Source organism: Bombus bifarius, unplaced genomic scaffold (assembly GCF_011952205.1).
Source record: "Bombus bifarius isolate JDL3187 unplaced genomic scaffold, Bbif_JDL3187 scf7180000008028, whole genome shotgun sequence".
Taxonomy (NCBI): domain Eukaryota; kingdom Metazoa; phylum Arthropoda; class Insecta; order Hymenoptera; family Apidae; genus Bombus; species Bombus bifarius.
The window spans coordinates 611772-628497 of record NW_022884400.1 but is presented as its reverse complement, the minus strand read 5'-3'; the positions used below and the strand labels follow the sequence as shown (position 1 = coordinate 628497).

Below are 16726 nucleotides of genomic sequence, written 5' to 3'. Positions count from 1 at the left end.
AAGTCTAAGATAAGTATGGATGTATATATGTAAGAATGTATGCATATATAATGTATGTACATGTTCTATCAAACGGAAAGAGTAAATTTATGCATCAATCCCTGCCTTATATCAAAAAATAAAACTATTCAAAACAGGTTATACAAATGATGATAATACGTAAGGAATTGTTCAGTAGTTTTTGTATGTATATAAGATCCATTAATAATTGTAATTTAGGTGTTTAATATACATCTGTACATTTGGCATTGTGTTTCACTTACCATTTCATGGTTTATTACTCGATTCATATTACATTTCATATGTCATTCAAATAAAAACCATTTTTGTACAACTAAAGGTACATTTAATTATAATCCTTGTTCTCAATAACAAATACCACAGGATGAAATATCTCAGTTCGTTTAGGACAAGAAAGGGAAAACAACGAATTCGATTTTAAAAAGCATGAATGTTTTAATCGGTTTTTTTATTGAAAAAAGAGAAATTTGGAAAATAGAGTGAATCACAGTCGCAAGATATTACTCGAATAAATTCATCTATAATTCAATTATACAATAAAAAAGTGTAGAGAGTATATCAAACGAAAAATAAAATCTGTATGCGTGATCACGTTTTTTCACCCTGTGGAACAATTAAATTCCTAATCAGTCATTGATAGCATCTAGGAGCTTGTTAAGGAAGCCATAAGTAATTCCATTTTATTTAAAAAATTTTTCCCTTCCATTTTATCCCACCGAACTTCTTTAAAAGAACCACCTAAATTTTCCCACTTTCTTTCTCTCACTAATTGTCCAGGAAAGAAATCTTTCCGAGGAGAATGAGCTATCGCAACTTGTACTCCCGTTTGCGGTTCACACCTAACAGCTATCATCCTAAAATCCCAATAATTATTTTAGATGTAACACATACATATATACATAGCCTCCTACTAAAACAAAATTAATAAATACCTATCGCCTATTGGCGAAGCTAAAATACAACTGCTAGCGTTTCCTAGAGGTTCAACTGCCCCTAAGCCAAGGTGTGAACTGTTGGCTAAAAACTGCCATCCCATACATTTTGCCAATGCTTGTACTGCTGTTATTTGATGCTGATAGATCTGTAATAATATATTAAGTAATTACATACATATTCGATAAAGATTAAGAGAAAAGAAAAAATGTGATTGTACCTGACAAAATATTAGGTCCCGTAATTCTTGAGGTTCATAACTCATATGCATTACTCTACCATCTCGGCAAACGCATTTCAAGGACTTCTCTCCTATATGAACAACAAGCGACGTTCGACATACTGTGTCGTATCCATGTGTTAAAATATTAATTTTTACACAAGATTGGGTAGGAGAATTTAACGCATTCCAATGAGAAACAATCAAAGGATCTTTTACTTCCTTTGCTATTGTATCTAAGACATACTCGGTACGTAATCGCATGAAATAATGTTGAGCTTGTTGAATAATTTGTTCTAAAAGAGTTTGACTCTTTGTCATTTCTAAAAGTTCATATCTGTCCGCGGCTGTTGGACCAGCTAAACATCTCCTTTTACTGGGCCCGAGAGGTCCGGAAGAAGGATGTGGAAATGGATGATGCGTATTTTTGTGATGAACTTCACGTAATAGCTGATGCAAAGAGTGTTCTAACACGTGGTCGTGATCGGTTTTATGAGGAGGAGGAGCGGCTGGTTTTTTGTCATTTCCCGTACTATGACAAAGTCCTATGATCAACTGAATCCCAGGCAACACCTAAAATTTTTTAATTTTGTATAGTATATCGTAAATAAATATGTATCATACATATCAATTAAGAGCAAAAAAGTATTTACTGTTGCCATTATTTGATTGCCGACAACCATGTGAGGTATAGGCGCACGTAAATGTACCGCTTCTCTCGCTAATTGACTGAACAATTCTTTGCAAAAAAGAACATTTTGTGCAGCTTCTAGTTTTTGCTGCCAGTGCATGTCTGCATTGGAGCTATGTGCACTGTTATTAAGTAAACTAATATTTGCACTACATAAATCTTCTTGGTCTATAAACAAAATTAATAATTCGACATTGATGTTATATGTTGTACATAAACACACTAATAAATGTATATTATACATATATACACTTACCTTTTTGACATAATACCTCTATGTAAGCAACACCCTGTAATTCACTAGGAATAGTAACTCTCAGAGCAGAAGCTTTAGAATTTGGAGGATGGGTTTGACCTGGTACGTTATTGCCAGGACTTGGAGATGCAGGAGGACTTGTACTATTCTTCTCTTCCTCTTCTGCCTTAGTAACTTCAAACATTCCAGTCTGGGGGAATTTAGATCCAGCTAAAAAATTCATATTACTGAATGTGATACAATTAATTCTTAAATTAGACATTTAAATATATAAAAGATAACTATGAACCTGTTCTATAACTAAGATCACCAATGATCGAATTAGAAACTTTTTTCAAACGCCAATTTTGTCTCAATCTCAGTAATTCAATATGGAAATCTGGGGTTGATCTATTTCTGGCTAGTTCATTCTGACAGTTTTTTAACCTGTCAGCGCCCATCATAATGACAGACGCAGCTCCAGCCAATGCTTTTTTTCTAGCATATAATTGTAGCATAGGCTTTACTTCTGGTATATCTTGAGGCACAGGATCAAGAACCATATAATGCTTCTCTTTTGCTATTGCAAGAACATCAGCTAACACACATACTTCTGTCAATGCATTTCTGCAAATAAAATTATCATAGTCTATTACATCGATAGAGTCATGTTCAAAAAATATTCAATAATGTATTGCCTTAGTTTATTTCTAACGCTATCCCATGGCCATAAAGATGATTGAAAGGAAGCTGAATCTTTTGTATCTTCTTCACCCTTTTCCCCACCCTCAGTTTCCTTTTTAACATCTTCACCATTGGTTTTGCTAAAGTCGATTTTTTGCGCGATTTTTGCCAAGTTTTCAGACAATGTAAGGGGTCTAAAAAAATGATAGATTATTATAATTAATTACTTTATAATACATTATGTTACAAAATATAAATAAAATGTTATTTTAATTCTGAGGTTAGGTGAACATATAATAAGTTCATTTACTACTATTTCTATGGATAACCAACTTTTTGTTTAATTTTAGTAAGTGTTAGAAGGACAAACTACGTACGCTTGGTAGATTTCTTGGCCATCGTATGTGATTTCTTGAATTTGATTCTCGATCGGTGCTTCTACAGAGATACTTACTGAATACGCCATTATTGTTTTCTTAAAATACAATTGCTACTATGAAGAATGAATGACTGCATATGACAGGTAAAAAGTTCTCTATCCCACAGCTAAATTCCCTAGTGAAGTCAAAGTTAAATTTTTAACTAGAGCAGATTATTTAATATTTAAATACCATTATAACTATCATCAATAAATGTACATACAAATATTATTACCTAAGAAGAGCTTAATTAGAATAACAAATAAAATAATAATTTTTCTATAGATAAACAAATAGATTCAGTAATATTTAAGAACGCAGCGTAATACTTCAATGATTTTTAGAAAACGTAAGTTTTGCCGGGATTTTGATCCTTCCACCTGCAAGAACAGTAAATATTCAGATGTGAAAGAGGAATTATTAGAAATTTTTAATACGATTATAATTGTTATATCATTATGTCTAAAGTGAATACATTGTACAATTATTTTATTTCGCCTAAAACTCCTAAAACTCCTAAACAATCAAATAATAAGCCCGATGAAAAACCTAGCACGCCGAAAAGATCAAGAGAACAATGGAACAAAGGTATATAACGCAAATAGCTCACATCTAAATAATTAATTTATTATAGCAATACAATAGAATGAAAGCAATAGAACATGCGATGAAAAACATATTTTATGTAATTTTGAGCCGCATGTGTTGTTGCATTGTAACATTAAACATAAAATTAAAATAGGACATTTCATAGAAAAAATTCATGATATTTGCGAAAAATCTATTCAATGTAATAGTTTATAAAAGTTTCTCACCGTAGTTGATATAATAAATGTAATGTGTATGCTAAATTATCGAATAAATATTACATAAGTGATGTAACACATTATTTGTGATATATATAGCAAGGATTCCAAGCAAAGGAAAAGAAAATATAGATGTCAAAGATAAAAAAAAGGTCTCTAAAGATGATGATGACGAAAAAGAGGAAACGGAAGAAAATGAACCAATACAGCCAAAAAAACGAAGATTGATTATCCCTGATGAAGAGTCTGGAGAAGATTCTGGTGATGAATTTAAGCCTGGTTTGTGTTTTTTGTTGCAATTGTGTCATAATCTCTTATTTGTTTTAGAAGAAAAAATATATTTGATTTCATTTTCATATAGATCCAGAAGATGAATCAGAAGATTCTGATTCATTATCTGAAGGAGTTAGTGAAAGTGAGCCACCAACAGCAAGTGAAGAGGAATCTCCAGAGGTAAAAGAGTAATTACAAGTAAAAAGATTTGCATACTAATCGATTAATGTAAATTAAATTTTAGAAGAAAATAAAATTGGCTAAAGCTCCTAGAAGAAAACCGGAAATAAGTACAATGAAAAATACCAAAGATGTAAGGTCATAGCTATAAATTCTTCTTTTTATTAAATACATATGTATATTATTTAATCAATTAAAATTCACTTAGGCTAAAAAAGAATCAAAACCACAGCAACAAAATCAAACCAAAGGTTCAGACAGTGTTACAGAATCTTGGCCACATTTAAAGTATGATTTCCTTCAACCAAATAAAATACGAGATATTCGTAGAAAACCACCAAGTGATCCAGATTATGATCCTAAAACTCTTTATGTTCCTCCGGATTTCTTGAATCAACAAACTCCAGTAAGATAGAAATTTAAATTTCCTTAATACAAGTATTATTTGATGCACCTTACATTATATGAATTTATTCAGGCCATGAGACAATGGTGGGAATTAAAAAGCAAACATTTCGATTGCGTTCTTTTCTTTAAAGTAGGAAAGTTTTACGAATTGTATCATATGGATGCTGTAATTAGTGTCAATGAAATCAATCTTACATATATGAGAGTAAGTCACTTGTATTACTTTATATGTATTTTAAAAACACTAGAATAAATTGCTAGAATAAACTTGTTTAATTACAGGGAGAATTTGCGCATTCGGGATTTCCAGAAATTGGATATGGTCGTTTCTCAGCAAGTCTCATAGAAAGAGGCTACAAAGTGGCCAGGGTAGAACAAACAGAAAATCCAGACATGATGGCGCAACGTTGTAGCAAAAGTATAATTCCAAAAGCATATTGCATGTATTTTAAAATTATCAATCGCAATTTAATTTTATTTATTGCTTTATTTACTGAAAAGTGACTAGGCCAACAAAGTTCGACAAAGTAGTTAAACGAGAAATTTGTCAAATAAGCAGTAAAGGTACAAGAGTATACACTCCACAGGATGTAGAAGCATCTACGGCAAATTCCAATTATTTGCTATCACTAATTGAAAAATGTCCATCTGGTTCAAACACATCTCATTATGGAGTGTGTTTCTTAGATACTACAATAGGAGATTTCTATCTCGGTCAATTCGAAGACGATCGGTGCAATTCTAGAATACTAACTTTGCTCGCTCATTATCCGCCGGTTCATGTAAGTTGTTTTAAAATCGTAATTAAAATTAGATAATTGAGTTGATTCTACATTTAGGTGGTTTATGAACGAGGTAATTTGTCTCAAAAGACCCTAAAAATCTTAAACAACACTTTAGCAGCATGTATTAAAGAACCACTTTTACGCGAATCTCAATTTTGGTCATCTTCGACTACGTTAAAAGTAAGCATAATGGTACTAAATGTTCAAAAATGTTAAGATCTGATTTTGTTTGTAAGTTCTTTTCTTTTCTAACTTGCAGAATCTTCATGAAGGAGAATACTTCAGAAGTTCAGACTCTCAGTTTCAATGGCCTGCAGGCTTACAACCGTATCTTAACCAAAGTAAGCATTTTTAATACATCTTCTCAATGAAAGTTTGATTCCTATTGACGTTCCAATTTTTATTTTTTTAGATGATACTTTAGGTTTAACTTCTGCTGATGATAAAGAGTTAGCAGTGCATGCCTTAGGTGGTTGTGTATATTTACTCAAAGAATATCTGCTTGAACAGCAATTATTAGCACAAGGACGTTTTAAAACATATACTCCGCCAGATTTTTCAAATGAGAAATCTGTTGCTTCAAACTTTGCGAATAATATGGTGACTACGAATTTCATTACTTAATTGCACATATGAAAGTAAACAATTAATTTAATGTGTATAATTATTAGGTTTTAGATGCTATTACGATTAATAATTTGAGAATATTCGGCGAAGGTTCTCTCATGAAAACACTGGATCGCTGCTGTACTGCATTCGGGAAGAGGTATATTTAAAATAAATATAAACATTTCATATAATTTTTTAAATCAAATATACTTAATTATAGGTTATTGCGAGAATGGATTTGCAGACCATCCTGTCGCAAAAACATTATAATCGAACGTCAACAAGCTATACAAGAATTAATGGATAATACAGAGGTGATGCAAAATGCTCGTAGTATATTAGCAGGACTCCCTGATCTTGAAAGATTATTAAGCAAGTGAGTTCGAGTTATTATTGGAAATTAGGAAGATCATTCATAAAAAAAATATTTAAACACAAAATTTCATAATAATTTTAGGATCCATGCACAAGGAAATGCGGCGAAAATGAATAATCATCCAGACGGCAGGGCGATTATGTTCGAGGGTCAAACGTATTCAAAGAAAAAGATTGCAGATTTTATTGTTACTCTGAGTGCGTTCGAGGATGTTCTAAAAATTGTTGCTTTGTTCGAAGGTAATTGCGTTATCTATAATTACAATTTAAAATTACCGCAGTGGGATTGAAAAATAGATCACCTTCTTTTTAGATTTCAAGAGTACTATAGTAAGTCGATGTACTAAAATAGAGCCGAATGGCGAGTTTCCTTCATTAAGAGAATCATTAGATTATTTCAAGGTAATTAATATCGATTCTACTTAGTGGTAGTCATTAAACGATATATAAATGTACAATAATATATGTATATTTTAGACTGCATTCGATCACGAAGAAGCCAAAAAAGTAGGCTGTATTGTTCCAAAGAGAGGAGTCGATAGTGAGTACGATTCTGTTTTAATAGAATTGGATGATGTAAAGGCAGATGCCCAAGAGTACCTTGAAAAGCAAAAAAAGCACTTCGGCGTGAAAGTCACGTTTCATGGATCGGATAAGAAACGTTATCAAATCGAGATTCCAGATTCTCAAATAAAGAAAATTGGTGCCGGGTATGAGCTTCAATCACAAAGGAAAGGATACAAACGCTATTACACTGCCGAGACTAAGGTTTCATCTTCCTCTAGAATGATATAATACGTTCAAAAAAGTAATAAAGAAAGACACTAAAATATCTTTGCAGGAACTTTTAAGTCGACAAATAAACGCCGAAGAACACAGAGATAAAGTACTAAAGGATTTAAACAGAAGAATATTTGCAAAATTTAGCGAGAAGTATGATATGTGGAATATGGCGGTTTATAAGTTGTCTGTCTTGGATGTTCTTATCTCTTTGGCGGAATACGCCCTCAGCGGAGATATGTGTATACCAGAAGTTAACGATGGTACAGACGAAAGGGTAATTTGTAATTCGCTATTATACTATTAATATAATTCACTGTTTCATATATTTAAATATGTCGAAAATTGCTAAAAAGATTATTCTTTTGGTAGGTATTTATCGATATTCGAGACGGATGGCATCCATGTATTATCTCCGATACATTTATACCAAATAACACTTTACTAGGAACTGAAAATTCTGCTTCTTTTATGATTCTTACTGGGCCGAATATGGGTGGTAAATCAACATTGATGCGTCAGGTCGCCCTTCTTACTATAATGACGCAAATTGTACGTTTTAGTAACATATAACGTGTTGAGCTATGAACGAAACACTAATTTTTGTATTTCTTATAGGGAAGTTACGTCCCTGCAAGTTCCTGCCGTTTGACATTAGTGGATCGTATTTTCACAAGGCTCGGCGCAAATGATGATATTCTAGCTGGTCAGAGTACGTTCTTGGTAGAGTTGAGCGAAACTGCTGCGATATTACAGCATGCTACGCCATACTCGCTAGTGTTGCTTGATGAATTGGGTAAAAATTATTTACGTTTAATTAAAATTGCAATATAATTAACATATTAGTAAATTTAATATTTTTCTATCAATAGGTCGTGGTACGTCGACGTATGACGGCACGGCAATAGCCGCTTCAGTTGTGAATGCACTTACAAAATTGAATTGCCGTACTCTATTTTCGACACATTATCATTCTTTGGTAGAAGATTATAAGAACACAAAGGAAATTACATTGGCCCATATGGTAAATATAAATCGTGCATTTTTCAAAATTTTGTTTATTTGTTACTTAACTTTTTTTGAGGTATTTTTAGCATTTTCATTTTACTTTTCATAGGCATGTATGGTAGAAAATGAGGAACAGGATGAAGTGTCTCAGGAAACAGTAACATTTTTGTACAAACTTAGCGAGGGAGCTTGTCCGAAATCATACGGTTTTAACGCTGCTCGATTAGCTGGCGTCCCATCTGTAATTACAAACAGAGCGCATGAGATCTCAAAGAAACTCGAACAAGAGACAAATTATAAACATCTCTTCACCAGTCTATGTAAGGCGAATGGGACAGCCATAAGGGATCTAATCGCTGCAATGTGAAACGAAACCAATTGATATTGAATAATTACTGACATATTTAGTTTGTAATTTCAGTTCCGCTACGATATTACATACTTTTTACATTCTATATATTTATTATGTTTTGTTATAGATTGCCATTACTATTTGATATTACTGTGTATTTTATAATAAAATTATTTGAAACGCTACCTCATGGTGTTAGTTCCACGTTGGGACTGGGGGGATAAAAAATAATAACAAATAAAAGAGATAACAATTGTTGCTTACAAAATTTTATTAATTAATGCCAGAGTACAAAAAGGCTACTTATGAGACGAGAATACGATGCAATACAAACAATTTTTTACTCACACCAAAACGATGAAGAAACGTCATTTCTTCTGTCTCTCTTTTTTTTTATTTTTTATTTCGAGCGTAAGAAAAATCGTGTGCACGAGAGTCTTACCGTGAAATAATAAATACAATTCCTTATGCGTTATCGTGAAACAAGGAAGAAGCAGATAGTGAACGACTATAAAAAAAATGAATGATTATTGGTTATTTCGACAGAGTTACGTTGTGTCTCTGCTTTAAGAGGACCGTAAGTGATACAGTGATAAATAGGATTCACGTAAATCCTAACCGTTTAGCATGTTGGTAAATCGAACGATTAAGGATTATCTGAATGTATAATGGATTACTACAATATGATTAGTAAAATTGCAATCTTCTCTATTTTAAATATGGGTAGGTATTTATGCATCCGTGTGCAAAAGCGGTCTTTTCTCTCTTCCTCTCCTTTATTTGAATGAACGTAGAAACTTAAGAACAAACGAGAAATAAAAAGGAACTGTGCTCTCTATAAAATGTTACGTAGAATGGCGTATTTAATTCATGCAGAAGAAAAAACTATATACGGTTATTAAAAAGGCACAGAAATTAAGAAAGCACTTGACCTTATTTCTTTTTTTATGGATTACACATATAATGTAGTTTTATAATCATTATTAATATTAATATTATTATTATTAATATTATTATTACCTTTTCTTTTCTTCTTTCGAATAATATATGTCTACTTCTAATATACAATTCCGAAGTTTCGTCGAACGTTTTCTATTTTTTTTTTTTTTTTTTTTTTTTAATAAGTATTCATTATTATATTCGTGAATTGAGGGCTACCTCTCTTCTACTCTCTGGACGTTCGCGTTATTTTTTTCTTTTCATTTAATTTTTCGCTATTCATCAATTACAAATTACGATTTGTTTTCCTTATCCGAAGAAAAAACCAACCGACAGCAGTCTATCAACTCAAAGAAGCGTGGTTCTTGACGCTCGCTTCCGACTTCTCGCCTTCCAGAATTTGGCAGGATTCATTTTCTCACTCGAACCATCGTTTCTTTCTTTCTTTTTTTCTTTCTTTCTTCCTTTCTTTCTTTCTTTCTTTCGTTTTACTTAAACATATTCGAATGTAAAAGAAGTACAAACTACGAACATAACATCCTCGAAAGTTCTTAGAATAAAAATTGAAATCTTGATAACTCACATTCGACAACTTCTGCCAAATTTTATGCTCTAAACCTCCTCCTCTACCCTTCCTACGTGATACAGAAATTCACTCTATATAACATTAAGAATGAACGATAGAAAACACGAACCGAAGCTCAACTTTGAAATAACTTCTAAATAAATTCTAACAAAGGAATATCACCCAACTGAAAATTACGAGATCTTGATGAAACCTTGAACACAAGGTAGAGCATCAAAAAATATTACGTATTTTTCCCCAGCTGCCGAAATTCATATTTAGAAATTGGGAACAATCCACAAAACGGGACATGAAAAATTTATTTACCCAAACGTATCAATAATGATCAATCTTAGCTCTTAAAGGTATTTACTTTCCAAGATAATGGACCAAATATATTTTCCATCGCCCATAAATGATATTGTTTTCTCCCGCAAATGAATTTAAACAACTAAGGAAACGAAAGAAAAGCATCTAATATTTCTCAACGATCGATTTGTATCCGAAGCTACATTAAAATCTAAGATTTCAAGTCGAGTGATCTCCCGTGTAAAATTCAAGATCTAAGATCGACTTCAAGCTACTGCCTATAAAGAAAAAAAAAAAAGGATAGAACGGGAAGAATACGGTTCGTCTAGAAGAATTCCTCAGAAAAAGAATACGTAAACGCGGTTAATTAATCTTCGTTTTCTTAATCGAAACAAGAAACCAATCGCTCCTAAACTGAATATTTCTACTACTGGAGTAATTGTTTAACTGGAGGATCCGGTTTTCTTTCGAATTTGCCAGTACTGGAAGGGTTTTTCTGGCGCCAATCGAAAGGAGGATGTCGATCAGCGGTTGTCCATGAGGCCACATTTTTACCATAGTCCGGATGAGTATCCACCGGGTGGCACGCGTGTACGTGCCGGAACCTTTGCCGCCGGCGACGTGTCGTTCGACTTCTCGCTGGAATTCGAGCTGGACGTTCCGTTTTGCACGGCAGGCCCGTTGTTCTGTGACTCTGCGTAGCCAGTTCCGGTTACCGGGTTACCATCTACGAAGAATATTTGTCTTTTTCAGTCGACATTCTGAGATCAAAGTTGTGGGATCGAGGTTCTTCATTAGGATAATTTTGGTATATTTAGATGATATTTGAGGGTTTAGAGGAGAAGTGGTCTAAGCGACGAAATCATTAATTTGAGGAAATATATTGGGGGTACAGTCGGATCTTGATAGAGACACTTATACATCTTTAAACATTAATCGCGTGTAACAAGGAATTTTGTTTGCTTTTGAGAAAACACATAGATTTATTATATTTTCTTATTCGAATTTGAAGGCTGGGAACAATAAATTAGTTTATTTGGTAGTAGAAAAAAAGAGTAAAACGAGACAAAATTTAAAAAGTAAAATGTATGAGGGTTAAAATGCAAAGACCTGGAAATTACTGACGAAATTGTCTAGGTAAATTTTATGTATCGATATTTTTATTTATTTCGGTTTTGAAAAATAATGCACTTGTACCACTTCTTCGCTGATTTTCATCGGAACCAATCGATGGAAAGCTGATGGACTCTGGAATGATACGATAAGCGAATCACGAAACACTGAATAATTGGTTGAAGGTTTCTTTGTCTTGTGACTCACCGTCTCTGTTTCCCTATATCATACTATTGCAATACGATGATGTGGTAATTTTGTGTATTTGATATATTTGCACGATATTTTTATTTTGATCGAAATCAACCGATTTTAATTGGTCAGAAGTCTATGAAATCTGAAAATATGTATATGCTAGGATGAATCACGAAACGTTATATAATTAATTTGCTTCTTGTGATAACGAAGACTTGATGATTTCATTGTCTATCTTGAACTGATCTAATTTGATTTGATTAGAATGTTACTGTTCCATGATCAGCTTGGAGATTTTCAAATGTAAGTGGTGCCTTTTTGCATAAGATCATACTCAGTCTCTTCTATTCTGAATTCCAGGAAATCCTTTTGTTCTACAACGTTCATTTTCAAGATCTCGATAAATTCCAAAAAGACTATACATTACACCTGTAAACCTCGACCATTATGAACTCTAAAAAACGAAACTACATTCTAATAACTCCCAATTTTCTCCTTTATTTTCTCATTGCTATGATTCCTATGGAATTTTCTATTTAATTCTATGGAAATCGATTTCGTATTACTCGCATGCAATTATTATCAGGAGTATAAAAAACCAGAAAAACGTTATCGATTACCGTTAACACTTAATTAAAACAGGCTGAAAAACAATAAACAAAAAAGAGGCGTATTAACCAATTTATAACGGTTATCATGCATCCTTAGTTTTTTATACGCCTGATATCCACCGTGTGTTTGTATAACACCGTCATAGAGATATATCGAGATTTCACGCGAAATCCACATGCTGGCTCTCTCCCTTCGTGATTTTTCTTCGACATTTCCCGTACACGCCCGTGAAAGGGGGACAGGGACACGCAGGTAATTTACTCGACAGGCAATTAAGCGTAAAACGTAAGGAACAACCAGTCGGTTTCGATGCACTGATAAAGAACGATCGGATATAAAATATTCGTGAGAGCTACTCTGCAGAACTTACGCTACGCAAGACAAGGAATGTGTAGGTAATCGTCTACTACGTATAACACGAACTTACCGTACTATATTACAGACTATTTTGTATGAGTGTGAGTGTTGACCTATGGAAACTTGTCGAGGAATTTGCTTGAATTCTATGCTTCTAGTAGAGATTTTCTTTCTTTTTTTTTTTCTTTTATTTTTGACTGAAGTAATTTTTGAGTTGAATTCGAGCAAATCTGAGACATTGTGAGGATATATATATATAAGGTGATTATATAAATTAGAATGGATTTTAATTTTAGATGGCAATCGAGATTATGGTAAGAGTATCGTTTTGTATTGAAGTTAATTTTTTAGGAATCTTCTAATTTTATTGAAACGTTCATTTAATTTTAGAAAAATGAAATAGCTTTTAATTTGGGATATTTTGCGGACTTCTCTCAAATTCTCGATTGCCTTCCATCTGTATGGATAAGTTATAGGGATTTTTAAACATATTGTTCTTTTCAGGGGAATACAAATTACAAATAAAGTAAGTAAAAATTAGGACTAAACATAAGGACCGTTACTCCGAATCTGAAATTAATACCAAATAACACATATACACATATACAAAGGAAAAAAGAAACACATTGTACTCGTAAAGAAAAGAAACGCATAAAGGAATATCATAAATCCAATCCTCTTCGTCTGCAGCAAGAAATACACAGAAATTATCGGTCGACCAAGGCTATATAAGGAAAAGAAACGATAAAGTAAAAGAGTGAAAGCTGAAACATCAACTCGTAAAAAAATCAAATTTATATCTTTTGCCTTTTTTTTTTCAGTACTGTACAAAACTACCGGAGGATGACTCGCGTAAAAATAATTTATCAATAAACTTGCTTTTTGTTCGATGACTCGCCACGTAACTTATTAAACACATCCTTATCTGCATAATTCACAAGTCATGTCAAAAGTATATCACGATCGTTTTCAACAAGCAATTACCAAGAATTTCTTCTTATTCACACTATGATAATGTGACTTAATCAATCCACATAGTGAGTCACAACCTTTCTGATTCATCCCCAAACGTACGTCAAATCGTACTAAGCCCCCCCCCCCCCCCCGCCAGACAATGACAAAATTTCCAGACCACGTTCAATCAAATATGCATACAAAACCCTCCTGCTATTCTGACCAAAATAAAGTAGACCCCACTTGCTCGTGAATTTACCCCATATTTTTCTTCGTGAATCGGGGGTCGAGACCATACAAACCTTGATAATACCACACGCCAACCATTCTGCAATTTATATTCAACCCTCCTATTAACCTACGTTGCATTGCATTTTTTTACTTGCATGCGTTTATTCTTAATTCCGATAAATTTTCATATTTCTAAATTTCCAAATCTCCAATTGCCCAAATTCTCTCTGGAAATTCTCAAATTTTCAAACTTACAAATGTTCAAATTGCCAAAGTTTCGGACCCTTTTATCTTCCAAGATCTAGTTTCGTATTGTTCGTCGAATAATTCGACTTTCACGCGTATTATTTCGCTGTTTAAGCCGTAGTAAATTATTTCATGATAACAGTGGTTTTAATTGTCGAGATGCCGCTGAAGAACGATGACCTTCGGCAATTTTGTACAGTACTACGGAATCTCCTCTTCTGTCGTTACCTGCTCGATGAAAAACTAATCAAATGGAGTTTCTCGCGTGTCTCGAAGTTTCTCGAGGAAGAGGATAGAACAAATAATTTCATGTGGATGAAAATAATAAAATTTATGTTTGAATGTCGATGTAAAAGGGCGAAAGACATTATTGATCGTCTTTAACAAAAAAAAAAGAGAGAGAGAAAGAAGAGAGTAAAATTGAGAAAAAACAAAAGAAGAGTGGGTAAACGTTACCTCGACACCTTCGTGCGCTGCGCCTCACGGGCGTCACGTCAACTCCGTCTCCGGTGACCGGGTTGCGAGTTAAGCAGGATGATCCACCTGCCAGGGTTCGAGCGGGTAGGAAGGCGCAGAGGACGACAGTTTCACAGCCGGTGCACGCAAAGCGACACGCGCCAGAATTTCACCACCACCACCACCACCACCACCCCCATGCACCGACACACAGGTAGCAAAACCCACATCACCGTCACCCAACCGTGTATATATGTTAGTGGGCGCGACTGTTCGCATGGACCAATTCGAGATACTACGGTCATTTAGTTATCTTAATTTTGGGGGGGGTGAGGGACAAACGGTGAAAAGAATAATCGAAAAGTTAGAGAGTGCTGGGATATTTAAATTTACAGATCTTCGAATTGCTAGATATTCGAATCTTACGGCTTTTGAAATTTTGAATTTTTCGATCTCCGAATTTCTAGATTTTTGAATCTTTAAATATTTAAATCCTTAAATCTTTCAATCTCTGAATATTGGAATCTTTGTGAACACCTAAATCTTTATATTACTGAATTTTTGAATCCTTGAATCAAATCAGTTGTCTTGAAAGAATCTTTCAATATTCAAATCTTAAAATTTCTGAATCTTTGAATATGAAATATAATTGGAATAGTAACGCGAGTAACTGGAATTCGTCCATGCGAAGAGGAACGAGTACGAACATAATAGAAAACCAAGAGTATTGTACTATATTACGTTTGTGTGAGATAAAGCAAGCAAAAGCAAAGAAAGTTACGGAGCAACGGAAGAAAACACAAAGTATCAAGATTAAAAAAACAATGGAAAGAAAAACTGCAGTTCTCAAACTGTTCCACGAGTAAGAACGCACTATGAACAATTCGCAGTTCACTGACGATGTGTGAAGCATTGTAAAAAACTAAACAGATACATATGATTCCAAGTTATTTTTCTCTCTAGAAATCAATTCCAATAATAAAAAAAAAACCACTTAAAAGAATAACATCTTCGTTATATCAAAATTCCACACATTAAAATAAAAATAAAGATAACAGGGTAAAACAAAATATTTTCAAAATATGTCATATATTAGACAACTCCGTGGTTCCCATCCGATTGCGTGAAAAATCGATGAGAAACAGATTGTTTGTCGCAAGCAGAGAGGTATGTTACGGTGTTTAACCAAAAAATTAAAGGATTGAAAATGGTGCGACTAACTCAAAATATGTGTTTCTAGTTTCGCAGCAGGCCCTGTGACTCGTTAAAAAAAAAGGTACTTTAATCAAAAAATTATCACAGTTCACGCTTTACGAAATATATATTGTACATATTAAGAACTTCTGGAATGACTACGAACTTCTACACTTAAAAAAAAAAGAAAAGAAAAGAAAAGAAAAAGGGTAGAAAATTAAATCCAGTTATGATAAATGAAATTCTAAAAAAAAAAAAACTAATTAATATAATTTTATGCGAAATTTCATGTTTGGAAACTTGATTTGCATTAATAATCACGTCATTGCACGATCGAGATTCATAAAAACTTTTTATAAAAAGGTAAGTACACGGTACATGTACACGCGCACATAATAATTTTGTTTTTACATCTTTCCTCTATTCCTAAAAAATGAAAAAAAAATATATTCTGCATATATCCTTTCCCAATTTATCGCTAACGATTTTTCTGCCTCCTATTTGCATCTTTGTTGAACTCCTCGCTAACGACTTAACGCGAAACAGTTTATACGTGTTCGATTGAACTATTAATTCTTGCAATTCAATCGATAATGTAAATCAAGCTAAGAACGACATTTCCCGAAACAGATCGCGATCATCCGTAATTAAAAAAAAAAAAAAATAACGTGTAGGATGAGTGTCGTGTCATCTACTTGAATATGTCTTTTTTACACACTTACGAAATCGTTTGATTCTCCTAAAAGCTGCTTGTGAACAATTCAAGAGGATGACTT

General features: G+C 33.3%; 3 protein-coding genes across 9 annotated transcripts in view; 1 reads left to right on the top strand and 2 right to left on the bottom strand.

Annotated features, from left to right (window-relative positions):
• Positions 1–452: 452 nt before the first annotated feature.
• LOC117207369 (mediator of RNA polymerase II transcription subunit 17) lies at positions 453–3312 on the bottom strand. Its single transcript, XM_033447530.1, has 8 exons — positions 3162–3312; positions 2799–2978; positions 2411–2727; positions 2122–2331; positions 1828–2033; positions 1175–1747; positions 954–1102; positions 453–875 (listed from the first exon to the last, which is right to left on the bottom strand). Exons 1-8 carry the CDS (start codon positions 3248–3250, stop codon positions 665–667), a joined length of 1935 nt encoding a protein of 644 aa, XP_033303421.1. The 5' UTR covers positions 3251–3312; the 3' UTR covers positions 453–664.
• Positions 3313–3661: 349 nt separating this feature from the next.
• Positions 3662–8964, top strand: LOC117207367 (probable DNA mismatch repair protein Msh6). The gene is made up of 21 exons (XM_033447529.1): positions 3662–3791; positions 4109–4288; positions 4371–4462; positions 4527–4595; positions 4671–4868; positions 4941–5075; positions 5153–5288; positions 5372–5652; positions 5710–5835; positions 5915–5996; positions 6068–6255; positions 6327–6421; positions 6485–6640; positions 6722–6879; positions 6953–7041; positions 7117–7407; positions 7481–7696; positions 7792–7971; positions 8038–8215; positions 8292–8443; positions 8537–8964. The coding sequence occupies exons 1-21, from the start codon at positions 3662–3664 to the stop codon at positions 8792–8794; spliced, it is 3390 nt and encodes a 1129-aa protein (XP_033303420.1). The 3' UTR covers positions 8795–8964.
• A 68-nt stretch (positions 8965–9032) lies between these two features.
• The window catches only part of LOC117207374 (microtubule-associated protein Jupiter), an 86863-nt gene continuing 79169 nt past the window's right edge, over positions 9033–16726 (bottom strand). For 3 of the 7 annotated variants that reach the window (XM_033447538.1, XM_033447539.1, XM_033447537.1), the window contains exons 3-5: positions 16673–16696; positions 14757–14843; positions 9033–11319 (exon numbers count right to left, since the gene is read on the bottom strand). In XM_033447538.1, coding sequence (XP_033303429.1) covers positions 11144–11319; positions 14757–14843; positions 16673–16696 — 287 coding nt within the window. In that variant the 3' untranslated portion in view covers positions 9033–11143. The remainder of the gene's footprint in view (positions 11320–14756; positions 14844–16672; positions 16697–16726) is intronic. The other 4 variants (XM_033447543.1, XM_033447542.1, XM_033447541.1 and 1 more) reach the window with 3 other exon arrangements.

What these genes read in the sequence shown, in the direction of transcription:
- LOC117207369 (XM_033447530.1), bottom strand. Translation starts at nt 3,250, where the DNA reads ATGGCGTATTCAGTAAGTATCTCTGTAGAAGCACCGATCGAGAATCAA. An exon ending in TGATCTTAGTTATAGAACAG is followed by an intron (nt 2,332 to 2,410) that starts GTTCATAGTTAT and finishes TGAATTTTTTAG; the next exon opens with CTGGATCTAAATTCCCCCAG. An exon ending in AGAGGTATTATGTCAAAAAG is followed by an intron (nt 2,034 to 2,121) that starts GTAAGTGTATAT and finishes TTTTGTTTATAG; the next exon opens with ACCAAGAAGATTTATGTAGT.
- LOC117207367 (XM_033447529.1), top strand. Translation starts at nt 3,662, where the DNA reads ATGTCTAAAGTGAATACATTGTACAATTATTTTATTTCGCCTAAAACT. An exon ending in GGCGCAACGTTGTAGCAAAA is followed by an intron (nt 5,289 to 5,371) that starts GTATAATTCCAA and finishes TTTACTGAAAAG; the next exon opens with TGACTAGGCCAACAAAGTTC. An exon ending in CAAACTTTGCGAATAATATG is followed by an intron (nt 6,256 to 6,326) that starts GTGACTACGAAT and finishes TATAATTATTAG; the next exon opens with GTTTTAGATGCTATTACGAT.